Source organism: Pelophylax lessonae (genome assembly GCF_965119305.1).
Source record: "Pelophylax lessonae genome assembly, chromosome: 5".
Taxonomy (NCBI): domain Eukaryota; kingdom Metazoa; phylum Chordata; class Amphibia; order Anura; family Ranidae; genus Pelophylax; species Pelophylax lessonae.
The window spans coordinates 524,930,715-524,958,411 of NC_138772.1; the positions used below are offsets into that span (position 1 = coordinate 524,930,715).

The 27,697-nt window shown below is 44.4% G+C and overlaps 1 protein-coding gene across 1 annotated transcript in view; it reads right to left on the reverse strand.

The window, feature by feature from the left end:
- Positions 1 to 27,697, reverse strand: part of ASAP1 (ArfGAP with SH3 domain, ankyrin repeat and PH domain 1) — a 488,930-nt gene that overhangs the window by 7,815 nt on the left and 453,418 nt on the right. The window contains exons 23-28 of the mRNA XM_082257784.1: positions 25,005 to 25,112; positions 21,884 to 22,112; positions 16,868 to 17,029; positions 15,578 to 15,647; positions 11,745 to 11,803; positions 7,500 to 8,008 (exon numbers count right to left, since the gene is read on the reverse strand). Of these exons, the coding sequence (XP_082113910.1) occupies positions 7,500 to 8,008; positions 11,745 to 11,803; positions 15,578 to 15,647; positions 16,868 to 17,029; positions 21,884 to 22,112; positions 25,005 to 25,112 (1,137 nt within the window). The remainder of the gene's footprint in view (positions 1 to 7,499; positions 8,009 to 11,744; positions 11,804 to 15,577; positions 15,648 to 16,867; positions 17,030 to 21,883; positions 22,113 to 25,004; positions 25,113 to 27,697) is intronic.

Below are 27,697 nucleotides of genomic sequence, written 5' to 3' on the forward strand. Positions count from 1 at the left end.
TTTTTGACTTACCGTAAAATCCATTTCTCTGATGTTCATTGACAGACACAGCTCCTGATAGTCATAATCATTGGGTTATACTGCCCCCTACAGGAGTAGGACACTAGGCAGAAAATAATTCTGGCTACACCCATGGGCAGTCCCAGGGGGTATACTCCCTCTCTCTGCTATAGCCACTCAGTTTTGTTACAAGCAGTGCCAGGAGAATAACTCCACAGAGGGGTGGGTGCCAAAGCAGTGTTAAACATGAGGGTAGGGCACAACACAAAAATTCCCAAGGCTAAACAGCCAACCAGACAACAGGAGCTCAACCGAACAACTGGAGTTCACCTGAAACAACAAACATTCAAAGAGGCTCAGGTCCTCTTAAACAGCAGCCTGCAAAACCTTGAGGCCAAAAGAAGCATTCGCAGATGCGAACACATCCACTTTATAAAACTTTGTGAAAGTGTGCACCGGCGAACAAGTGGCCGCCTTGCAAACCTGCGTCACTGATGCCCGATGACAGAAAGCCCAGGAGGCAGTAAGCGCCCTAGTAGAAAACGCCTTGACAGGGAAAGGAGGAACCTGACCCCTGATGGAATAGGCCTGAACCACCATCTGTCTGATCCATCTGGAAATGGTCACAGAGGAAGCAGACAAACCCTTTTTGAGGTCCATCCGTGAGCACAAAGAGAGAGTCTGATTTTCTGAAAAACTCTGTAGCTGCCCGGACCACATCCAAGGCATGCAAGGCAATTTCCTTTGGATGTTTAGGCCTGGGACACAGGGAAGGAAGCACAATGTCTTTGTTTAAATTAAAAATCAGACAACCATTGGAAGGAATAACTGACAGGGGCAAAGAACCACCTTATCCCTATGAATCACTAGGTAAGGTGAACGACAGGATAACACCGGCAGTTCCAACACCCTTCGCGTAGAGGTGATAGCCACTAAAAAGGCCACCTTCTGGGACAGTGCAAGCAGGGGAATCTCCCAAACATTTTCAAAGGGAGGCTTCTGTAGAGCTGAAGGCACTAAATTAAGATTCCAAGGCGGCAACGGAGCCCGCACTGGAGGAACCAAATGTCGGATACCCTGAAGAAAGGTACGCACCTGGGAGTGTGTGGCCAAAGGTCGTTGGATGAAGACCACCAAAGCCGACAACTGGCCCTTGATGGTACTCAAGTCCCATTTCTGTTCAACCCCCCGTTGATGGAAGTTCCAGATCCGAGCCACCGAGAAGAGACTCACACCACGCAATGTACATCTTCCACGTATGATGGTAGATCTTCCTAGAGGTAGATTTCCTAGCTTTCAAAAGCGTAGAAATCATTGACTTAGATAGACCCCCTATCCTTCAGCACCTAGCATTCAACAGCCAAGCCGTCAAAGCCAGCGACTGTAAAGCAGGATGGAAGATCGGTCCTTGGGACAGCAGATGCTCCCTGCGAGGAGGCTGCCAAGGAACGTCGGCGAGCGGCCACACCAGATCGGCGGAAATCAGACGATACTGACCCCACGGGGCCACCAACACGTCTGTGGCATCCACTAGAGGATCCCTTGACCGAGCCACTAACCTCTGCACCTTTCTGTTGAGCTGAGACGCAAACAGATCCATTTCTGGGGTGCGCCACCTTAGACACAGCTGGTGAAACACCTCCAGATGAAGGGACCACTCCCCGTGGTCCAATGCCTGCCGACTGAGGTAATCCGCCTACCAATTTTCCACCCCAGGAATGTGTACGACGGACAGGGGTGGAACAAACCATTCTGCCCACCTTAGAATGCCAGGTACCTGTGCCCCCTTGGTGATTGACATAAGCCATGGTCATGGCATTGTCCGATTGAATGCGCACTGGACAACCCTGAAGACTATCCGTCCAATGATCCAGACACAGTCTGATTGCTCGAAGTTACAAGACATTGATCAGGAGTCTGGATTCTTGAAGCTTCAGACCCCCTGACCAGAATGCTTGCAGATAGGCTGGCATCTGTTGCAACCACTGTCCAATAAAAGGGGAGGAAGGATTTTCCCAGCCGAAGCCCCGGAGAACGAAGCCACCATATCAGGGACTCCTTTTTGCCCTGACTCTGTTCAGAGGAAGGGGGGTCTTGTCCCATTTCCCTTTTTAGGGACCTCATATGGAACTGTGCAAACGGAACCGCCTCAAAGGTAGACACCATCAGGCCAAGCACCGCATGCAAGTCCAGAGGGATGACCATTTGTTGGACAGGAGAAGGCGAATTTCAGCCTGCAATTTCTGGAGTTTGTCCAGAGGAAGAAGCACTCTGGCTAAGGCCGAGTCCAGAGTCAGGCCCAGATAGTCCAGCTTTGTGGACAGAACCAGAGCAGACTTCTGAAAATTCAGAGAAAAGTACTCTCCCCCCCCCCCCCCCATGAGACCTTTAATGATGTCACCCAGTGTAGATCCAAACAGGCGATCTCCTTAAAAAGGAAGATCAGTCAGGGCCTTTTTTGAAGTCTGATTCGCAGACCAGCACTTGAGCCAAAAGACACGCTAAAGGAACACTGTCAAAACAGAGAGGCGAGCCATAGAAGGAGCTGTATCCAAAGAGGCATCACAGATAATCTGCAGCCCCTGGACTAGCTGGTCTGCCAGCTTGGCAAAGGCATGGGGGAGCTGTTGCCCCTCCAGCCCACTCGGTCAGAGTTTGCGACACTAGGGCAATGGTGAATACTGGCCTCATTTTTAGATTTTAGATAGCCCATAGCAAGTCACCTTTACCCAAGAAACAAGGGACTCCAGGACCGCTGTCAGTGCATGGATGGATGGTTGGGACCCAGAGGGCCCCGTAGCCTCAGAGAGGGGATCAAGTGGGGAAACATGCTCCAAAGAATCCATGAGTCACAAGGGGGACACCACAAAAAGTAAAAAACACTGCTAAGGGACAACCCCCACCGCGCTGGTCACCAGGCCCAAAGCACCAAGCGATCCTCAGCAGAGAGGGAGAGGACCCTCAGACTCACCACCCACAGAAACAGGCACATGCAGTCACCAGGGGAATCTGCACTAGATGTGCGGTGATCAGGAAGTAAAATGATCCAGGGGAATGAGGAGGGGCTCCAACCGCCGAAATCGCCTCCAACAGAGTTCCACTGTCATGGCCGCCGCTATTTTCGATGGCAAACCACAACACAATGCCTGCCGGACTACACAAACACGGCCGCCATGAATAGAAACATGCAGGCTACAACAAAATGGCGGCCATGCGTGACACCACAAGGCTTACAGGGACCCAGGAGGGAAATCAGGCCTCTAGGACAGATCCAGGCAGGGCGGAGGACCCAGGCAGGAGCCCCCCACCAGGTACAACCCCCCCTCTCGCACAGTCGTTCGTCCGGTCACCAGCGGCGCACCCCCCATCGGCAGTTAGCATCCTACCCCCATCCCAGGAAGGTGGCTAGACCACCCAAACAGCCCCAGCGTGGAGGGGATGTAGGATGAGGGACTTAGGAAGAGGGAGTGACTGCAGGAAGGAGGGGAATCCAGGAGCCTGACCGTCCCAAGGGGGTGCCCACGTCCACCCCAAAACCCTCCAGGGGGAGAGGGGGGGACAGCTACTTACCATACCAGAAACCAGACGGGCACCGCTCTAGACAGAACCCCTCTCCATCGAAATGGGGGGCTGCTGGTCAGGAGGAACGCTGCGACTCTGCCGAGACCCGGTCGTATGCAACCTCGCGAGACCTTTAACTTGTAGGCCAGCCACCGTCCAGTGGGGCTATGTCGCGGCCGACCTACTGCGAAGCTGAGGCCTGTGCGCACTCTGGGGTGACCATTGGATCTAGATTATCTAGCCCATCGCCCAGCCTGGCAGTTGATTGTAGATCTCGCAGGAAAAATCCAGGAGAAAAAATTTCCATCTAAAAAGAAATAAAATTGCTAAGACCAGAGATCCCAGCAGAGAACTAGATCCTTACTGCTGACTAGGCAGAAAGAGCAGAGAGAGGGAGTATACCCCCTGGGACTGCCCATGGGTGTAGCCAGAATTATTTTCTGCCTAGTGTCCTACACCTATAGGGGGCAGAATAACCCAATGGTTATGACTATCAGGAGCTGTGTCCGTCAATGAACAAAAGAGAAACATATTTTACTCACTGAACTGCAACTACATTTTTAACATTTGTATCGTGTTTTTTTTCTGGATTTTTGGTTGATATTCTGTCTCTATCATTTAAAATGCACCTATGATAAAAATTATAGACCCTTCATTTCTTTGTAAGTGGGCAAACTTACAAAATCTGCAGGGGATCAAATTATACTTTTTTATATTATTTTCCCCACTGTATCTAGTGCACCATTTTCAAGCTCCATGTTTAAGCCCCCTCAGTACCAGCCTGTTTCTTCATTTTCAAAACATTGTGGCAAAATGAGATCACCTTGGGGGGATTTACATTCCAAAAAACAATCATTTCGGAGGTTTTCGTACTATTCTGGCATTTTTATTTTAACAAAACGTAATCGAAAAGTTTTTTTTTTTCATTTACATTTTTTGGTCTTTTTTTCCTTTTATAGCATTTATTAAATACCACCAAAATAAAGCTCCATCTCAAAAAGATAATATAAAACTAATTTGGGTACAGGGTTGCATAAAAGAGTAATTATCAGTCAAGTCATTACAACGCTGAAAGATGAAAAATAGCCAGGTAATGAAGAGGTACTAAAGGCTGGTACTCAAGTGGTTAAGGAAATGTGTAACTTCAATTAAGAAACCGAAGTAATGCATAACATTAATCTGTGCTTTTCCCAGGCTGGGTAAAACAAACTACCTTTCATAAAGACCTCCACAGACACATACATGGGTTGATTTGGTAAAACTGGAAAGTACAAAATCTTGCACAGCTGTGTACGGTAGCCAATCGGCTTCAAACTTCAGCTTCGTTCAGATCCGCCTGTCCGTTTTTTTGGCAGATCTGAATGGTCCCCCCATGCATCTCTATGGGGGATCGGATGTCAGTGGAGACATGTCCGCTGACATCCGATCCATCAAATCTGGACGGATGGAAACCCTATTTTCCATCTGTCCAGCGGATCGGATGGGATTGGATGAGATCGGACCGACGGTCCGTTCCCATCCGATTTCCCCCATAGAGATGCATGGGGAACTGACAGCTGTGTCTCCGCACACAGCGCGGAGACACAGCTGTCATCCTTCTGCTCAGCGGGGGATCGGCGGCTTGATCCCCCGCTGAGAAAAACGGAATCCGTCCGGACGGATAGTGTGAAAGGGGCCCTAAGCTTTGACGAAAGAAACCTGGAAGCTGAATGGTTTCTGTGATCAGCTGCACCAGATTCTGTATGCACCTGTTTTAGTAATACTCTTCTAGTTTGTCTGCCATTGGGGTTAATCTACTAAAACTGGAGTGTGCAAAATCTGGTGCAGCTGTGGATGGTAGCCAATCAGCTTTTAACTTCAGCTTGTTCAATTAAGCTTTGAAAAAATACCTGGTAGCTGATTACTTTGGACAGCTGCACCAGTTTGCACTCTCCAGTTTTATCAGCCCCATAGTCTTGGCGGGCTTTTTTTTTACTTTAGAAGAGTTTTGCTTTGACATACAAGTCTATGGGAATGCAAAAAGCTTGAAGCAGATCAGACGGTGGTTAATTGCAAAACAAATTCACCTGCCAATCTCAGAAGTTTCTCAAACCGATGCCATCAACACAATCCCTTACTGACCTTCCTTTTACTCTTCCAATGCTCCGATCGGTTCCCGGTAACAAAGGAAAGGACTGTGGGCTATGAGTCGTTTGGACTTGTGAATTACACAGGGCTGTGAACTCTCTATGACAGTGCTGTCACATGCTCCTACTTACATGGAGGTACCAGGTAATTCCTTTGGCTCCCAAGTACTGAATGGAGCCATGAGGGAGCAAAACAAAAAGGCGCTGGGAATGGGAAAGGAGGTGTAACTAAACCAAACCTGTTGCTTTTGTCTGACTAGGCATGCACATGTTTGCAGAAGGCAACCAAATGTGCCACATCCAACCTTTGCAGTGCCACCAACATCCCCAGCACGCTGCTAGTGCCCTGAAAGCAACAAAAGACTTCCTGAAACTCAGCACTAAGAACGCCACTAAAAAGACTTACTGCAGCTATACGGCTGCTTAAAGAAAAAAAAAAAAAAAAACAAATCCTGCACATTTGTGCATAATGCTCTGCTGGTTTCAAAGTCCCAAAGCCATTAAAATAAAGGGATGGGAAACAAGAGAAAAGCACTTTTACGTGACCTGTCAAAGCAGAAAGTGTTACTGCACATTGTGTCCTTCAATATATAAATGGGCCAAGGTGTGGAATAAGAATATAGCAGAAAACAATATTGATGTCCACTTGTTATAAATTCTCCAAGATTAGCTTATTATGCCAAAAAAAAAGGAAGGACAAGCTTACTTCACTGTGTGTGCACTGCAACCAAACATTATATAAAATGGAGGTAATAACCACCTAAATTAGTGCTACAGGGCGGCGGCTGTTCTGTGCAGAATCACATATACGGTATTCTGATTCTGCACTGCCTGGTAGAGGGTGCGCGTGCTGCTGCTGCGATTTGTCACAGCAGGAGCTGATCAGCACTTGCTTGAAAAATGGATATCCGCCAGTGTCGGGAAGAGAGGCTGGATGGTGCTCTGCCTATGTAACAAGGCAGAGCTCCGTCCTGACGGGGGAAGTGATGGATTATCTTTCCCTGCAAATCAGGGAATAAAATCCAGCACATACCTTAGTAAAGACCCACACACAGTACACAAACACTGGCTAGGCACACATTTAACCCTTTGATTGTCCTGTTTAACCTCTTCCCAGCCAGTGTCATTAGTACAGTGACAGGGCATATTTTTAGCACGGATCATTGTATTAGTGTCACTGGTCCCCACAAAGCGTCAAAGGTGTCAGATTGTCCGCAATATTGCAGTCCCGCTATAAAAGTCGCTGATCACCACCATTACTGGTATAAAAATAAAAAAAAAAGAATTCCAGTATATATAGCATACACCATAGTTTATAGATGCTATAACTTTTACACAAACCAATCAATATACACTTTATGTGATTTATTTTTTTAACCAAAAACATGTAGGAGAACACATATTGGCCTAAATTTATAAAGAAATGTGATTTTGAAAAAAAAAAATGTAATTGGATGTGTTATATAGCAGAAAGAAAAATATATATATATTTTTTGCAAAATTGTCAGTGTTTTTTTGTTTATAGCACAAAAAAAAAGCAGTGGTGATCAAAGACCACCGAAAGAAAGCTCTATTAGTGGGAAAAAATGCCAAATTTTATTTGGGTACAGCATCGCACGACCACACAATTGTCAGTTAAAGTAACGCAGTGCCATATCACAAACAATGGCACAGTCATGAAGGGGAGTAAATGTTTTCCGAAGTAGTTAAACTTGCAATTGTTGTGAAAATGGGGACATCATGCTTGGCAAGAAATGTGTAAAAGAAGAAAAACCAACCCAGAAAACGCCGTAAATGTCAGGGAAAACTCACCGTATTGATTTTGCGAGGAAGTGGCACTGGCGTTTCTGGAAGAGGTGGCGGACCGTCGCTGGAAGCTTCGGAAGCCTGCTTCTGAACAGGTGCGTGATCTGCTGGCTGGGAGTTTTGTACCACCTCCGGTGGCTGAGAATTTTGGTTCGTCTCTGGTGTATGAGGCTTAGGAGATGCCTCTACTATGGGTGTCTTGGGCGGCAGGTCTCCTAGGTTGGGTTTGGGTGGAAGATCTTTGAGTTGTGGCTTTGGAGGCAGGTCTCCCAGCTGTGGTTTTGGTGGCAGGTCTCCCAGTTGAGGCTTAGGAGGCAATTCTCCTGGCTTTGGTGGTAGGTCTCCCATGTGTGGCTTCTGCGTGAATTCTGAAGGCTGTGGTTTTGGAGGAAGATCTGCGAGCTGTGGTTTCTGTGGCAGGTCTACTGGCTGTGGAGATTTCTGGAAGATGTCTGGCTGCTGGTTGTATTTGTCCATCGAGAGATGATGAGTGGTATCAATCTTTCTAAGTGCCACTTGAAAGAGAGTCAAGGGACACAATTATCAGTCTATATCATTTAAAATATCATTACGATTGCAGCAGTTACAGAGAAGGTTCATATTTATTGTGTATGGAATTTGCAAGCTTTAAATCCTATATGGACAGATATGTCCTAGTCAATATTACTACTAATATAAAGAGATAGCATAATACGCACTATGTGGACACCTGAGAATCACACAAACCTGGCCACTCCCTCTTGCCTCCAGAGCAAGCAGCTTGCAATGGGGACACCCTTACAGGCTCTCTTCCAGGCTGAGGCTCTACATGTCCATTCACACATAGAGCTGTGGCTCGTCCCCGCCCCTCTCTCTCCCGATTGGCTCCGTGGCTGTGATTGACAAAGCAGGAGCAAATGTCTCACCCAATGAGGAGGCAGAGTCACTAGAGAAAAGAAAGGTATTCAGGATGACATCCAAATAATAGTAGTAGAGTAAGGAAAGGGAAGGGATGGTCGGCATTCTTTATTCAGTGAACATGTACAATGGTGTAAAAACAGCCTACACGTTTCAGACATTAGTCCTTAGTCATGAGCCATAAGTAACGTCCAAAACACGTACGCTGTTTTACAGCATTGTACATGTTTACTGAATATCCAAATACTATTTTTTTGAATGTCATCCTGAGGGCCAACCATCCCTTTCCTTATTCTAGTACGCTGGAGGTGTCATCAACCTCGAGGTCTGATCACTGGGCGGAGCTTTTATGTGGGAAGGTTGTAGCAACTATACACCTGTTTTCTTGGAGACCCCAGAGAGCTGAGGCACTTGTGCACATCGCTGCATTGAGATGGGGCTCAGGCAAGTATTAAGGGGGCTGCTGCACAGAGGAGGTTTTTACCTTCACTCATAGAATGCAGGAAAGGTAAAAAAAAAAAAAACCTTGAGCCTTTACAACCATTTTAACGTGTTTCCACTGAAGGGTACTTTTAATGCTACATCATAAAATAAATTTTAGACAATTGTGCGCACACAGTCCTATGACATCAGTTTGTAGAAGTCCCCTTTCTGTCCCAGTATGACTATACCCCCTGGCACAGAGTCATATCCATAAAGACATGGTTTGGTAAGTTTGGTGTAGAGCAGGGATCCCTAAATCTTTTAATCTGATGACCTAAGAAGATAATTCTTACCAACATGCTAGCAAAGCCATACAAAGGCAAATAATGATGATATAATAAAACAAACACACAAATAAAGATTAAAACAGTATTAGGCCTCTTTCACACGGCCACTCCGTATGTCCGTATATCACCCCATCCATTTGCGAGTGATATACGAACATAATGCATGTCAATGGGATTGCGGATGACATCTGATTTGCGTCCTTTCAGTTCTGTTCCGGTTTTTGGAACGGAACAGAACCCTATTTTTCTTCCGTTTAAAAAACGGAACGGATGCAAAATCGGATGTCAGCGGTGTCATCCGCAATCCCCATAGACATACATTATATCCGTATATCATCCGCAAACGGATGGGATGATATGCGGACATACGGAGCGGATGACACAAGTGTCATCCGTGTCCTTGAAAAAAAAAAAAAAAGTGCCGGAGCGGAAGAAAAAAAATCGGAGCGGCCGTGTGAAAGAGGCCTTAAACCCAAAAGCAAACATTTATTATATTACAGCTTACCCATTCTTAGATGTGGTGGCTATATTGGTTTTATTTTTTAAGCTTTCTTTCCTTTATTTTCACCTGGTGATCCTGCCAGTAAGTCTAATGTATTACCACAGAACAAGCTGTCCTGCAGATGTAGCAGTTGGAGAGATGACACAAACCATTTACTACTGACAGGGTGCTTACAATGATCACTTTTATTAATTTAGGTAAAACCTTTTTCCCCAAAAGAATGTTTACTGTAACTGATTACAAAGTGTGAGCTGGAGTTTGGCTTTGATTTGTTAGTGCATCTAAATCTGCTAGTATATCTAAACACTCCCCTCCCCCCAGACTGAGAATGCTACTGTCCAAAAGTGCCCCCTGTTCTCCTTCATCCAGAGTGGGGGCACTCTAATACAGGAGGTGTGTTACTGGCCAGATCATCAGGTGAAAGCAGAGGGGGAAAAAAGCTTAACATAGGAAATCCAATGCAGCCACCACATTTAATAATTGGTAAGCGATATATTAAATTTTTGGTTTTGGGTTTAAAGTCACTTTAATGCAGCTTCTGTATTTATAATATATAATAGAAGGTATAGGACTGCATGTGAAACTACATTGCCTAAACTAGCTAGATACCCACAACTACTGTTTTATAAGCTCGTTGTGCCTCATACAAGCTCATTTGGCCTCAAATGACTTCCTACCATGATAAAAAAAAAAAACGGATGTTGGATGTACTGACATGCTGAAGGGGTTTCGTTTAATAAAAAACCTTTTTAACTTGATAACCCCTTGGCGCCGGCACCTCCCGGCCCTTTAAGGGGTTTAAGATGGCAGAAGGCGGGACGGGGTTTATGGTCATGTGACCACCATTGACTGTTACAGGATCTGCCAGTAAATGTGCCAGGGCCCGCACTCTCGGTCCACCTGTTTTTGCAATATTGCATGCAAATATGAGGCTGCTCGGCATCATGGCCCACCCACTGAGAGGCCACATATTTGTGTGCTGTCGGCGCCAAGAGGTTACATTTATGGCTTTCACTGCTAAGAACCTCCACACATTGAGCACATTCTTCATTTCTGTAAACCTTTGATTTCTCTTCTTTTAGTAGTAGACATTTTAAACTAGCACAGGGTCTCTTCACCTCACAATCCTGCCTGGGTAATTGCCTTCATGCCTCCCTCTCCGTAAGCTATCTAGCTCCCCATATGTGTCCGTGATGTTAACCATAGATCTGCTGATTTCTGTCATTGATCTGTTGATTCCTTGCTAGGGCTAAAAGTTAAGTGGCGACTAATCCCCAATATGTCCAGGACCCAATTTAAATCTACAACCCATAGTTTAAAAGAGAAGTACAGCCAAAACTTGTTTGGCTGTACTTCTCCTATAGATCAGAGGAGTGCAGTTTATTCTGCATTCCTGTGGGCCATTTTCAGGACAGCGGGCTGAAGTCCGCTGTCTGCTGACGTCACAGAGCCAGTCCAGGCTCAGGCAAAATCACGACAATTAAGAGTTGCGATCCACCCTCAACCCTGGACCGGCATCCGGCTCAGCCTTTCAGCGAGCTGTGGTGAATAACAGTCAGCAGCCCTTTGCTCAAGGAGCTCTGAGAACCGAGCGATCGGCTGTGTTTGATGGCTCAGTTCTCAGTGATAGAGCCGGCAGGGGAGAGATGCAGCATCAGATCAGTGCTGCATCCTGCATCCTCCTGGAAAAAATTCCATACATCTCTTAAGAAAAAGTGGAGAGGACTTGACTGGCCTGACCTCAGCCCTACAGAACACCTTTAAGATGAATCGGAACACTGATTGCGAGCCAAGTGCAACATCAGTACCTGATCTCACATTTGCTCTTTGGCATTTTAGCACACGTTCCCACAGACACACTCCAATTTTTTTGTGGAAGGCCTTCCTAGATCGTCGGGTGTTATAGCTGCAAACGTAGGTTCAACTCCATATTAATACACGCAGATTAAGGAATGGGATGTCCTACAAGCTCATATAGATGGTATGGTCGGGAGTCCACATGGCGTGGAAAAGGTAAGAAAGATATGGTAGTGGCAGATGTGATCAGGTACATCATATTTATACACGATGACTACAGCTCACCTTTTTGAGGTAGTTTTGGCAGAACTCTGGGCCCTAGTGCAGTCTTTGATGGTCCCGTACTAAAAAAAGAAAATTAAAGAAAATTAGGAAACAAAATATTAGCACATATTTTTTCTGAAAACATATCCAAACCATTTTGTACAGAGAGATCAAGATTTAGAACCTCTGTTATTTTTTATAGCTGTTTGTGTGTCAGTTAGGGAAACTTATCCTCACTTTCTGTTATGGTGACTGGGTGTCACAAAGACAAGAAGTGATGGGATATGGCTCTGATAGGAACAGAGACAACAAAAAGTACACAAAACATGGGAATGGTCTAAAAGACCGGTCAGAAATGTATTGGTTTCTGTGGCTTCATGACCTCCAGCTTCTCATTTCTTGCTTTGGTGTCACAGGGAAAAGGAATGCAGGAAATCCCCCCCCCCCCCAGTGAGGACAGCAATAAAGACTAGAGGGACTTCTGTGTGTCCTCATGTCTCTTTTCCACTTCTATCAAAAACAAAATAAAGGTTTTGGCTGGAATTAGGTGTTAAAGTGTATGTAAACCCTAACAACGATCTTCTCTTTTTTGCTTCCTATTGGTCTGTTAAATATACCATTTGAAGTGTGTCTCTACGAATAACTCCATAAGAGTATAGCACATCAGAGCAGGGCAGACTTAAATTTGGCAGCATATATGAGTGACAGGAAGGAAGTCTCTTTTATATCCAGTGATGTCAGTGTGTGGTCCTTGTTTCCAAGGGATTTCTTATAACTGGGAGAACACAGTCAGTGATTATTGATAGCGGTTATAACAGCCGCTAGAGATAATCACATGTAAAATCCAAAATGCTGGTTGTACCTATGTTGAGCGAGTGTTTACCTTGGGTACAATCAGCCTGCCTAGACATGGTTGTAATCTCAGATGGTTCCTGCTGAGTGGGCTAAGATTTAACCTGTCTCTGGCAGAAAAGCCCAAAGCTGGCCACAGACAGTGCGATTATCTAAACACAGTGGCTAAGGGGTTAGCACTTTCGCCTAGCAGCACTAGGGTCGTTGGTTCGAATCCCAACTACAGCACTACCGGCCTGGAGTTTGCATTTTCTTTCTGTGCCTGCATGGGGGTTTCCTCCCACACAAAGACATGCTCGTAGGTAATTGGCTGCTATCTCAATTGGCCCTAGTATGTGTATAAATGGGAGTTAGAAACCTTAGATTGTAAGCTCGAGGCCGGGGACTGATGTAAATGTACAATATATATATATCGCTGCATAAGTTAATGGTGCTGTATAAGTACCTGTAATAAATAAAAAAAATTGCTCGATTCCTCCATCAGCACAGTCAAAGTTGATGGGGGAATCCTTCGCAGGGCGATATTGTGTTCCCTGCCAGGTGAACACAGTGATCATTGGTAGCAGCAGCTTTAGTCGCTGGATATAATCACATAAAAAATCTGACAGAAGGTACCCACGTTGATCGATCAACTTTGGTGCAATCAACCTGCCCATACATGGTTCGAATCTTGGCTGGTCCCTGCTGAATCAGTTGAGATTTGAACAGCCTATGGCCGGCTTCAGTCTAACTTTTTTTTTTACATGTTCTCTCCCCCCATCTTCTACCTATCCTGTATAAAAAAAAAAGATGTGTGTGCTTACCTCTTTTTAATCCGCTGCATTTCAGTAATGTAATGCAGCAGCACTGGCTCCACTGTGTCAGTAAGCGACTGATGCAGGGGAGAGGAGGGAGCGCCAACAATAGCTAGGCCATCGCAGCCTATGGGTGACATCATAGTTCCTGCAATTCCCTGCTGTTGTCGAGCGCTCCCTTAGCTGAATTTTTTGACTGGACCAAAATAAAAATAGGTAAGTTGAAGATGGGTAGGAGGAGGTAGAGGGAACATTTTTAAAATAGTTGGGACTTAAGCTTGCAATACATGGGTTGAAATTTTGCAGATTCAGCAGGGACCAGACAAATTTCGATCCATGTATGGGCAGGGAAGTTGTGCAAAAGTCAATCTACCAATCGACTTCGGTACAACTGCCCTGACGGATTTTCCCAGCTCAATCGGTGCTGCAGGCTATAGCAATGCTTGAAACTGGGAGTTTTCCTTCCCTTATCTGCCTATAGTCACCATTCAGATTCTAGAGATCTACAATCTTCAGACAGGTCAGACCTGACCCATAGGACTTGCCTAGAGAGAGGAACAGCAAAGTACATACGCTGTGCATTACGGTTAAGCAGAAAGCACAGTCTTGATATGTCATGAGTAAGCCTGGCTATTCCCATGTACACAGATTACAAATTATACACAGTAAAAACGTAAAATGTTTAAGCAAACCCTAAATGACTGGCATCTAATTTGCTAACACACTGTTTAGCAAATAACTGCCAATTCTTGTTTTAATAAAATACTTGTTTTCACCCTTATTCATTTTTTGTTAAATCTCAGTGTTGCAGCTACTTTCTGTCTACATTCACTCCAGTGATGTCTACATGGCATTTTTCAGAGAGGTTTTCCTGATAGTGACAACAGTGCACTATGCCTGTGAAATTTGTGCTGAAATGGCCACTTGCAGTCTCCATCAGCAGCACAATTAGGAGATGGGAACCGAACGTTGTCACCCAACACCAAATAGTTCCTACGCAATAACCTTCATTCCAGGATCACCAGGTACTATATAAAGTGGTTATGAATGCATGAGGGGCTGAGACCGAAAAAGCCCGTGGTGTACGTGCCCCTGGGGTGGCAGCCCAGGGGTGCCTCAATTTCACTGGTGAGGGGCAGCTCACCTGAGTTTTTGTGGCACCTTGGTCACTGCACCATCACACTTTTTCAAGCACCTGCCTCTTGGGGTGGGCCTTTTGGCCAACACCAGAGGAATTTTTTATTCCTGGCCGGGGGGCCTGCCAAGGTTTTTGCACTTTGGCACTACCCTGCACTTCTCCACTTCCCTTTTCCCCACTCTGTTTTTTCTTTGTTGTGTGTCACGTTTGTCCCTTTTGGTTGAGCACTTGCACGACTTGGATGGCGTAGGTCCTCGGGCCTGCCCTGAAAGTCTTGGGAGGGGGTGGATATGGCCTTTTGGCTTAGTTCGCCCTCTCCCATGGGGTCTCCCTTCGGGGGAGCCCTACCTAGTACTCGGGGTGGGCTGTTTCGGCAGTCCCCCTGAAGAATGGGGTCTGCCTGGCTTCGGCTGGGTGGACCTAAGTGAGTACCTCAGTCCCTGTCAGGAGCTTCGCGCCCCGGGGGATCAGGGTCAGGGCCCTTCCTCTTCGGAGGACTTGCACTTTTTTATGCACCGGGTGTTAAGTCTTTTGAGTGTGTTTCACACACCACGGGCTTTAAAAAAAAAAAAAAATAAAGTGGCTATGAATGCAAGACATTTTTGATTTTAATGCATTACCGGCATTAAGATAAAAAATATCCCAGTAGTTTTATTGTCCCCCCATCTGCTGAAGCGATGGTCTCTCTCCCTGCTCTCACAGGACACAGAGGCAGCCGTAGGGGCTGTCAATAAAGACCAGGGGGGGGGTGCAATTTGAGGCCGAGCTGTGCGTGTTTATAAACGCACAAAGCAGGGCTTGGGAGCACACCCTCATGTTTGCCCCATAGTACACAGCTGACTATGGGGGGGACACAAAGAGGAAGACGGAGGAGCCAAAAGTGCCAGCGAGGGACCCATGAAGAGGAGCCTCAGGTAAGCATACCATGTTTTTAGGGGAAAAAAAACCAGTGTGGGTCAATCAGTGTTGGGCACATTCACAAGTGTGAAATTAGCATTAAACATTTTTCTTCTAATAAAATGGAAAGATAATTTCAGTTCATATCCCCCTCTGGTGGTCCTGTCACATACCTGGCAGAGTGGGAAAGCCTTTCAAACTTGTTAATGGGTTTATCCAGCGGGGTAGAGCCTGTGTCATTACCTGGTGAGAAAATGTACACAACTAATGACAGTTAACAGAATGTAATTAAAATTATTATCAAAAGGAAAAATAATAAGGGAACACAAAGAAACCCCTAAAGTAAAGGAAATAAAAGACTGAAAAGTGCAGGGGAAAATAAAAAAGGTTCACAAGCAATGCCAGCAGTTTTCTATTGCCACCGAAGGGGCATTTGTAGTATGGAGTCACATTTAAAGGGATAGTATTCTGAAAGATAAACGCTAGGATTTGTTGTAAGTTTTTCTTGTTAAAGGGGTGCACTCAATTTCTTGTAAATGTTTGGGAGTAGTTTAGTTAAAATGCAGTCTGCTACTCATCCAAACTGCAGTACCTTTGTGAATTCAAGGACAATATGCATTGAAAAAAAATTAACAGCAGCAATTTAATCCAAATAAAAAATAACCAGATGGAGGGGATTTATTATATTTTAAAGGAAGAAATTTGAACATTTTTAAATTGTCCTTGTCATATTCGGTTCTACTCTATGTGATTGTTAACATGGCAGCCAAAATCAAACAAGGTATATTTCACATTTACAATTTATTTTATTTGCAAATGTTATTACTACCTGCTAGTCCAGTCTTTCTCAATCAGGGTTCTGTGGAGCACTAGGGGTTCCTCTAAAGGTTGCTAGGGGTTTCCTGAGAAATTTCTGACTCTCAGATAAGCTACCACTGACACCAATGAAATTTTCCAGTAAGGGGGGCATTTTTCCCACATACCGTCACTGTAATGGGGTCTTTCTCTCACTGATCAGTAAAAGGTGACCCTTCTCCCAAAGACAACCAATACCAGCTTTCTGTACTTGCTACCAATATGAGGGGATACTCCAACAGGGCAACTGTCCCACTAATCACCAAGATAGGGGTGCTACACTGATTACCAATGTGGGAAAATGTTACAATTTTCACTGTCTGCATTTCCTTTCTGCCCATTGTTAGCAATATCAGCTTCATTTGAATTATTTAAAATAATTTTTTCGTATAGAGTGGCCCTGGGTGTCAATTTTTTAAAAAATATGCAGTTCATATGCCTAAAGCATTCACACAGCCGTCAAGTATAACCCTTGAAGCAATAGCTGCATAGGAACAGGAAGGTAAATAAAGGAAAGTAAAGGGACAGGTGTGTGCTGCATACAGGAAGTAGGAGTAAAGCGGAGATCAGAGACACAAAGCCCCGCCAATTAAAATGTGACAACTCACCCCATGGGACTGAGCCCTTACTATGAGGTAGAGGGCTAGGTGGATCGGAGAGCGTTCGTTTGTGTCCAGGGGGTGGGGGAGGTGCTTTCTTCTTGGATAATGTGGAGCTGCCACTAGGGGATTGGGTGCTTAAAGGGAGGGTTGAAGTAGGACCAGATGTAACTGGAAAAGTATACAAAACATCTTACTTATGATGATTGAGTAGCACACCAGGGCCTATATACACACCTACCAACATTCAGTTCATCTGCCAGGTCAGCAAGCCTCTGAGGCTAAATATTTAGCAGTATTACTCTTATGCCATTAACCTTGGCACCTTCATAAAAAAATACATTGGAGAACGCTTTTCAAGGTTCTTGTTTGTTTCTTTTTAAAGAGGTTCACAAAGGCAAAAGTTAAACTATTTCCATACATGAATGAGTGTTCATTACATCCCCAAGCCCTTTAAGGTTGATTTCAAACATCACTTACAACCTTGGAGAGAACCATCCCAACGTGATCAATTATTAAACACACCCACTGAAGGCTCCTCGCTGTCTACCACATACAGAAAGACCGATTTAGGGCTTGTGCACACAGGCCGTGTTTTCCTGCGTATAAAGCGAATTGCAGGTCAGAAGGTTCCTATTTACCTAAACAGTTCAGTGTAGATGACAGTTCTGAGGTTGTCTATGACTTGCTTTGCATTTATTTGCATACCCCACGCCCAATTAAGATACGTCTGAATTGTTGGCAAAGCAGGTCAGACACAGCAATTTGTGTCCCAATGCAAACAGTTAATGGGTGCTGCATATATGCGAGCCTTTAAAGCAATATATGAAAAATGCAAGGTTTGCTTATATTGCAGCCCCCCCTATGTGCAATGGGGTAGAATACCCACCATACACCCTAACATCTTGTGTGCTTGCCTAGATGAGATAATGTCAATGGGCCTCACTACGGGGTCCTTAGAAAGCTGAGGATCTTCAATATGCAAAAATGCACTACTGCAAAGTGCTGGAACTTCTTCTCAAAAATTTGGGGTCCCAAGCTTTCCTGTGATCCCATGGTTAGACTGAAGCAAGCCATAGATGATGCAGTTTTCTTTTCTGCAACCATGGGTTACAGGAAAGAGAATCGCTCAACTCCCCCATTAACACAGACAGTCAGTCTCGAGGAGCTAATCCCTCTCGAGGAGCTTTTGTGTTCTCCTGGAGGGGGGGTGGTGCGGGGAGCCGTTCCTGCCGCTGGGAGAACACAGTGATTATTGCTAGCGGCTATAGCTGCTAGCAATAATCGCATTTTAGAAATCTGACATGCTGGTTGTACCCAAGTTGATCAATGAATCAACTTGGGTAAAATAAATCTGTCCACACTTCATCCGCATCGAACCTTGGGCGGTTCAATAGGGACCTGAATACTGAACAGACATTTAGAACAGAATACTTATGTATGCACAAACACAGGAAAAGAGGAAAAACCGCTCAGGTGAAAGGTTGTCCTAACGAACAAGCAGGGTGCTGGTAATATGACTAAGCGAATGTAATTTCGTGAAACGCGTCAACTGTGTTTTGTCCCCTGTCTCTGATTGTCACTATGGATCGTTTTTATCGTTTGGATTTTCAATAAATGAATTTTATTACTTCACACCTTCAAACTGGAGTGCGGTTGCCTTTCTCTACTTAAGTACATATGTATGCACACACCTCCCCAACAACAATCAGAGATGCTGATTTTGGGTAGCGGCTCAGACTATACACAGGTCTCCTGTAGAAGATAGCAGGAGAAAATGTATAGGAAAAGCCTATAAGTAGTTCAAAATTGTGAAAAGGGAATAGAGCAACCAGCGGTCTCTTCTTGAAAAACTTTGTTAAACAGAAAAATTTGAAAATTATACTCAGTTGATAGGCAATAGACAATAGCTAAAAGACTGACTACGTTGTCCTACATAAAACACATGCCCCGTTGTATATAACCACATCTAGGTCAACACACTGTAATACCACATAAATCAAAGGTCACGATAACCGCTCAATGGTAAAGGGCAGAGTATATGGGGTCTGAAGGAGTCCCAAGTATGGCAGCGTTGTCAGTCTTTTAACTATTGTCTATTTCCTATCAACTGTGTATAATTTTCTAATTTTTCTGAATAATAACGTTTTTCAAGGAAAGACTGCTGGTTGCTCTATTCCCTTTTCACAATTTTGAACTACTTATAGGCTTTTCCTATACATTTTCTCCTGCTGCTGGTGAAATGTTCGTGTGAAATAGGGAGGAGCCCCACCCCTCATTTTAGGGGAGTCTGTACTCCTAATATGCTGGTACAGTATTAATCTTACCAGTGAGATCCCGATGATTTGTTTTTATTGCAATTACTCCTGGAGACGATAAACTAATTTGAGAATCAATTTTTCGTTGGAGAAAAGTAACACTGCAACATATTTATCTGTTGGTTTAATTGGGAAGAAAGACTGCAGTCTGTATGTTTTCGTAGTCATTCAAGGAAAGGGAAATGCCTCAAGAACTGCCGCTCTATAGTGAATGGATGACTATGGCCTCCCTAAATTAATGAACAGTCTTCCTCTGTAAACAAATGGAAAAGTTTTAACTCCTGGACAACCTCTTTAATCAACTAGAATGACGGCTTCATCCTTAAGTCCCCGATTCTGCAACGTCAAAAAGTTTAATCCAAATTAAGTATTCATTTAAATGCATGTATGTATGTGTATATATATATATATATATATATATATATATATATATATAGCATAAGTATCTGAATCTGTGTTGATATCAGCCTTCTGCAATTCCCTGCACAAAAGCACTTAGACTAAAAGAAGGAGGGGCAGCAGGTAGAGCCAATCAGAGCTACAATGTTGCATAGTTAAAGCGGAGTTCCACCCAAAAGTGTAACTTCCTCTTTAAATAGTCCTAACCCCCTGACATGCCACATTTGGCATGTCATTTTTTTTGGGGGGGGGGAGCGGGTACCTAGTTTTGACAGGTACCCGCTCCCACTGCCGCGGCGCTCCTAGCGGAAGTTCTCCTCCCTCCCTCCCTGCAATCTTCTGGGACATGTCAGAGGTCCCAGAAGATTGCCGGCCAATCACGACGCATAGCGCAACTCGCGCATGCGCAGTGCGTACCCGGCTGTGAAGCCGCAAACTGTCACAGCCGGGTGCCCACATCAGTGATGCCGGCGCCGCAGAACAGAGAGGGAGAAGACGGCGCATCGCTGGACCGTGGGACAGGTGAGTGTGCGGTTAGGCTGGAACTCCGCTTTAACGATTACAGGATGGGAGAACAGAGGGATGACCTCACCAATTCGCTGCTTTTGTTCTTAATTGTCTAATTATAGCCTGGGGAGGGTCCATATGAGAATTGGATGCGGATTTCCCCACATCCAATTCGCATGACAGGAGAGCCGGTTCCCACAGCTCTGGGGCAGCTGTGGTCAGCATTTAGAAAGAGTCCTGTGCGTCTTTGGTTTCCAATTCAGGCAAAAATTCAGACCTGATTCGCACCTGAACTGTCGAACAGGGACTCGCCAGACCCCTGCTGTTAACCCCGGCCGCAGCATGTGTGAACCCACTAGAGCTAAACTCCAGGAGTCATACAAAATCTACCCTTGCAGAGCCCCACCCCCCATTCCACCACTGCAAGGGTTAAATGTTCATTTAAACTAGGGATGTGGGGATAAAGTATAATTCCTACCATATTCCTGGCTCCACAAGTCTTCCAATGTAACTGGTCCAGCACTGCCGCTTCTTTAAGGTGCACTCAGCAGAAATCACATGATCACTTTCTCCATGTACAATGCAGGGTTGATAACCCTGCACTGTAAGTGACGACGCCAAGTGACCCGAAGTGGCAGATAAACAGTGCTAGAGCCTATTGTACTGAGGGAAAGGGTAAGTAACACAGCTTATCCCTGCACCCCTAAACAAAATTTGTATTTAAAGTAATAATAAAAAAGTAGCATGGCATTTAAAAAAAAAAAAAAAAAAAATCATACTTGCCTAGGTGGATGCTGCATAGATGTGATGCTGCATCTGTCCCCCGCTGTCTCTAAGGCTGAGAACTGAGCTATCAAACACTTTAATCTTTCGATGTCTATGAGAGTAACACAAGTTTATAAAGCCTGGTCATACATCACGATAGTGATCAAATCTCTGAGGAAGTTTTCAATTAATAATGCCCTTTACTGAGGTTTGGAGCAAACTGAGGGAATCAACTACATATGATTTACATCTTTATTATTGTTTTATATTTGGGATTTGTCCCAACATTCCTTACAGTTTAGCCCTAACTGAATTGCAGTCAGATCTGCTATTGCTGGGAGCATGCTTGTGTGTATGCGCTGCTAGGCCTGTAAGTGACAACGTTGTTATTTTTAATCATTGGTTTGGTGGAGGTTTTTGATTACATTTTAACTTATTGTTCAATAAAGCCGTGGTTATTTATACTATATATTGTGTGACCTTCTTTTGGACCTTTAGTCCTTATTCTTCTGTTAAAGATTTACTGCTGCTGTGGGACTCTGGGCAACAGCATAATGGCAGCCTTTGGCAAGAAGAAACCTGGAGCAATACTGGAGGCAATTTACAGCACACACTAATTTTGGTAGCATAATTATTAATTTGGAATGTATGTTCCTTGCTAAAGAAATTTTTTTATCAAGTTGTTCTGGGTAAAGTTCCACTTTACCAATGAGCCCTGCAGGGTAATTTTTGACAATTTGGCTTTAGAACTGCTATGTGAGGAATAACATTTTGGTGGGTAAATTACATCTAGTTCAGTTGCAAAAATAGAAGATGGAGTGCTGCTTTAAAATCAAACTCTAGTGAATCATACATTTTTCAGAGACTCCAGTGGTGGTAACATTTTGCAACATTATTTGTGTAGTTTATATTACTGAAAACCCATGGCTTGGCTTTGAAATGGGCCATGAAACTTGCCCAAAACTAAAACTTCCTCAGGGTTCAAAGTTTACCATTAATCCTTTTATGAGACATCAATACAAATTTCTGAAGATACCTTTTCCGCCTGCATTCCTAGGCGGGAGTGGTGGTGCGTCGGTTATGGGAGACGTTGGCGAGTCTGTGCTGGTGGACATGAAGATCTGGTTAGTGAAGGCTCCGTAAGACAATCTCTGCTTATCCCGTGGAGTACTAAACCCAGGCAACAACTTGTCTTGGGGGGAAATACTAGATGAATGGCAAAAGCTTTGCGGCCTTGGAGAACGCTCCTTCTTGATTGGACTAGGCTTTTGGGAAGAAGAAGAAGAAGAGAACAGCTAGTTAAACACACTGTTGATATTCTATTACTGAAGTCTGTACAATATTACTTAACAATGGTTATCCTGGATTTCATGGAGCTAAGGCAGTGTTTCTCAACTCCGGTCCTCAGGGCACACTAACAGGCCAGGTTTGCAAGAAAACTGAAATACATCACAGATGATATAATTTTCTGCTCAGTGATTGCAGTATTCTAGTCTGCATCTCCCCAATGTAATACCTAAAATCTGGCCTGTTAGTGTGCCCTGAGGACCGGAGTTGAGAAACACTGAGCTAAGGTGATCATGTATCGTCAACATTCGTTACAAAGTAGAATGTTTCACAATTCTGGTGGTTGTATAGATGCCACACATATATATATATATATATATATATATATATTTGATATGGCCCAGATATAACCCTTTCACTAGAGCCTCTTCCGAGGTGGCTGTTTTGGCTTGGACTGCTCATGATTGCCATGTTTGGCTCATATACTGTATATGGCAATTACCTAAAGAAAAAGCCTAAAAAAGGGTACCTTATGATATCCCCTAATTCTATGCGATCAAGGGAGACCTTTATCAAACTGCTGCCCGTGATCTAATCTTTTTCTAGGCTTCAAAGGAATTAAATAAAACAGGTCATAAAGGAAATATTAAGCACTGCCGCTTTTAAACTCCTACTGAAAATACAAGTTGTCTGGCTGTTCCTGGCTTCAATACATTCCAAGTCCCTGACCTGGAAAAAAGTATGCAGCCAGTAAAGTGAATTTCAGATCTGCATACATATTCCTGGGCACAATTTGAAGTATAAGGCCCCTTTTACATGAGCGGACCGATCGGGTCCCCCGGTCCGTTTTTCAGGTGGACCTGACCAGACCACCCATTGTTCTCTATGGGGCAACGGATGTATACACCCCTCGGGCATCCAAAATCTGCTAAAAACAGACGTATTGGCGATACACGTTCGTCATCGGTCTGGTGGTTCGGATGACAACTAGATGGAATCCAACATGCAGTCACGGACCTGTCACTTGTCTGTTCAGCAGGGATCAGCGGAGAGATCCCCCACTGAGCAGGCAGGTCCGCTTGCACAGAACTGCGTCATCTGAAAGGGGCCTAACAGTGTATTTCCAGGTGGGAACCAAAATTTACCCCAAACCTCCCCCTCTAGGATCATGCCCCAACATCATTATTTTTTGTACCTTGTTGCTGTAGTGATAAACAGTGTTTATTACTCTCTGTGACATCAAAATTCTTGCAGAGGCAGCTGTGGGCAACTCAGTTCGTACTGATGAAGGCATTCAAGTGCCATGTTCCCTAGACACAATGGGGGAGATTTACTAAAACTAGTGCACTCAGAATCTGGTGCAGCTCTGCATGGTAGCCAATCAGCTTCTAACTTCAGCTTGTTCAATTAGGCTTTAACAATAAACCTGAAAGCTGTTTGGTTTCTATGCAGAGCTGCAGATTTTGCACTCTCTAGTTTTAGTAAACCTCCACCAATGTATAGGCAGGCTCTTGTAAGCCAAGGTGGCAGCATAGTTTTGCTTGGAAATAAACAAATGTATGCATGCGAAGAGGGACAGAAAGGGGTGGCGGAAATGGCAGAGTTCTTTGGTCAAGCAGGCAAAGCTGACAAAGCTGGTTGAGATTTCAGTACAGTAAAGACATTGTGTTGTCAGTTGAAACTGGAAGTTTCTATTTTTTTATTATTTATTTTATACAAACATTTTTTTTTCTTTTTACACTTTTTTTTGAACAAACTTGTGAAATTAACAACATCCCTTGTGACAGCATGGTTTCCGTGACAGGTCCTCTTTATGGAGATATTTGGGGTCTATTAGACCCCAATCTCTCCTCTGGCCCTCCCCATGCAGCTGATCAGACCGATGCTTTCCTGGCCGCTGGTGGCCAGGTAAAGGGGCGGAACCGGAAGTAACAGGGTTACAGAGGGGAACGTCAGTTCCTCTCTCTCTGTACCAGGCAGCCATCGCCACATCACTCCCAGCCACCACGATAGGATCGGAGAGCCAGCGGAGGAAGTGGGAGTGGCTAATTAGCCACTCGGATCATGCCTGCATTGTAGAGAATCACCGGCTGAAAACAATGGTCTCGGGATGATGCTTGTAGGTGCAGGCATTATCCCTGTATAACCACTGAAACCCAAGGAAATGTGCAAATATTAAAAAGATGTATTTTTTTTATATTTTGCACTGACACACACATTAAAAGTGGAGATCAAGTCATTTTTGTGTTTATTAAAAGTGAGCAGCTACAAAAAGTGTAGCTGCTCCCTTTTAATAAGCACACACTCACCTGTGGTAGGGTCCAGAAATGTGGGTGTGGGCATTACAACTGCGGGCACCTAGCTGTGACAGCTTGCGGCCTCACAGGCAGGTGCACACTGTGCATGCGTGTGTCGAGATGCGCCTCAGGAATGATCAGTCAATCTTCTGAGACCTGTGAGGCGTCCGAGAAGATTGCAGGAAGGGAGGGGGAGAGGGGAACTTCAGCTCGGACTGCCTAGGTGGGCCGAGCGGAAGTGGGAGCAGGTACCTGCTCCCCCTCCAAAAATAAACGACATGTGACATATGAGGGGGGAAGGAGTGCTTAAAGCGGAACTTCCCCTTTTAGATTCGATTTCAATTCAGAAGGTTAGCATTAAAAACAAGCAACTAGCATTTCCAGTGAAATGTGATTTTTGGGTGGACTAATCCTTCAGCCTTAAAGTTGTGGGAACAATTCTTTCTGTGATGGCAATTTTCTTGATGTTGTGAGATTAGACTGTATTATTCCTCATCACAGGCACAGCTTCTTAATCATTGCTTAAATAAAAACATATCATGTGAGACAGACACCTAAACTTGTAAATCTCACCTTGTCATCTAAATCATCGTCACTCTCATCAATTTCTTCTTGACGCAGGTTCCAGTCATACTCTACATGGGTGTGTGGATTCAGCTTACCAGCCATGGCTTGGGAAAGCTGTAAGAGAACAAATAATGACAGTTGTCCCTATAACCACCTGCTGACCGTATAACGGCATTATACGGGGCGTACCTAGTACGTGATCCGGCACTTTCGGGTAGGAGGAGCTTCTGCTGTGATAAGTCACAGCAGAATTCGATCAGCGAGTGCTGGCCAATGGATGTCCACCGACACCCGCTGATTGGTGAGGGGAAACGCAGAACAGAGCTCTGCCTATGTAAGGCCCCTTTCACACTTATGCGATGCGATTTAACCGCGATTTTGGTGCGATTTTGAGCAATAGCTCAGGGCTATATACCTCAAAACGCATTAAAATCGTGCCAAAGTAGTGCAGGAACTACTTTGAGAAGTCGGTGCAACTTCAAAACGCACTGATATGAATGGGGCTCATTGAAAATAATGGAAAACGACTTGTCATGCGATTATGCAGTCCAAAATCGCGGGACAAGTCGCACTAGTGTGAAAGGGGCCTAAACAAGGCATAGCTCTGACCTGTCAGCGGGATGTGCTGGATATTTTTTTTTTTCCTGCAGGGAAATAAAATCCGGCACATCCCTTAGTAAAAGCACCAAAATGTGTACACATAAACACAGGTTAGACACACAATTTACCCTTTGATCGCCCTAGATGTTTGACCGCTTCCCAATCAGCTTATTATGCCAAAAAAGACAGGACAAGCTTATTTCACTGTGTGTGCACTGCAACCAAACATTACATAAACTAGAGGTAATAACCACCTAATTTACTGCTACAGGACTGCCGTTCTGTGCAGAATCACGTATATATGCTCGATTCTGCACTGCCTAGTAGAGAGCAGGCATGCCACTTCTGCTGTGACTTGTCATAGCAGAAGCCGATCAGCATGTGATGGCCAATAGATGTCCGCCAGTGTTGGGAAGAGAGGCTGGATGGAGCTCTGCCGATGTAAAAAGGCAGAGCTCCGTCCTGACGGGGGGGGGAAGTGATGGATTATCTTTCCCTGCAAAGCAGGGAATAAAATCCAGTGCATGCCTTAGTAAAGCACCACACACAGTACACAAAAACACTGGCTATGCACACATTTAACCCCTTGATTGTCCTAGATATTTAACTCCTTCCCAGCCAGTGTCATTAGTACTGTGACGGTGCATATTTTTAGCACTGATTACTGTACTAGTGTCACTGGTCCCCACAAAGTGCCAAAAGTGTCAGATTGTCCACCACAATATTGCAGCCCTGCTATAAGTCCCTAATCGCCACCATTACTAGTATAAAAAAAAAAATCAATTGAATTTAGAGTATATATTCCATAGTTTGTAGAGGCTTTAACTTTTGCGCAAACCAATCAATGTCCGCTTATTAGAATTTTGTTTTACATATGTATTTAGAAGAATACATATTGATAAATTTATAAAGAACTTAGATATTTTTTAATTAGATATATGTTTTATAGCAGAAAATAAAAAATGTTTGTTCTTCAAAATGGTCAGTCTGTTTTTGTTTATAGCACAAAAAATAAAAAACCCAATGGAGATCAAAGACCACCAAAAGAAAGCTCTATTTGTGAGGAACAAAATTTAAATTTATGTACAGCGTTGCAGGACTGCGCAATTGTCAATGTAACAGTGCCAAAAAGTGACCTGGTCGTGAAAGAGTGTGGGGGTGGGGGGGTGTAAATCATCCGGAGGGCAAGTGGTTAAGTGAAGTTGTCCATTAAATGTACCTCCCCACCTCTTCTGTGCAACTTACACTAAGATACCTACCTTCATACCCTCTCCTGAGTTAAGCCCCGTACACATGTAGCGATTGTCGGCCGTAAATATTCACACACACAGAAAAAAAACACACGGAAAGTTAACCATCACATGACATCACTTCTGCAGTCGGCTGTTGTTGGCCGACAAAATTCATGTGCAGTCTTTTGCAGTTTTCAGCCAACAGGACAGCACCGGACAAAAGACGGCCGATCGTTCGGCCGACATTCGGGACGTGTGTACGGGGCTTTATTCACTGTGGCACTACCTGTACTGTGCTGCCTTTGCAAGAAAAACATCTCAGGATCTAATTATGCGAAAAGTAACTACCAGCATTTTATGATGTCTGTACTTGCATGGGTAGGTTGGGTTTTACGTGTTTTTCCTTACAGCTGATCTCAAGTTCTACTGTCACTTTTAACTATTTTCTAAACCAATGGGTGTGCCCACAAGGCACAATGTTTAAGCTGTATGTAGCTCTCAGCTGTGCGCAAACTTCCCATCCCTCTCCAGTAACAAAACTGAGTTGGGCTGAGCCCTGCTCAAGTCTCATACACATGATGATAATATAGGTTAAATGATCTTCCTTTTTCTTTCTGCATGCTAGTCTCTTTGAAAATGAAGAGGTTACTAAGGTTAAGAAAATTCTCGTACAACAGAATACAACTTCGGAACTGATGTAATGTATAGTATTGTAATGTAATGTACTCTTTCCTTTCCAAGCATACGCAGTCTTGATCAATTTTTTTTAGACGAATACTGTACTGATTAAATGAAAATCCCCAGAGAGGCCCCCTTCTTACATCAGGGTCCCCAGAGAGGCCCCCCTCCTTACATCAGGGTCCCCAG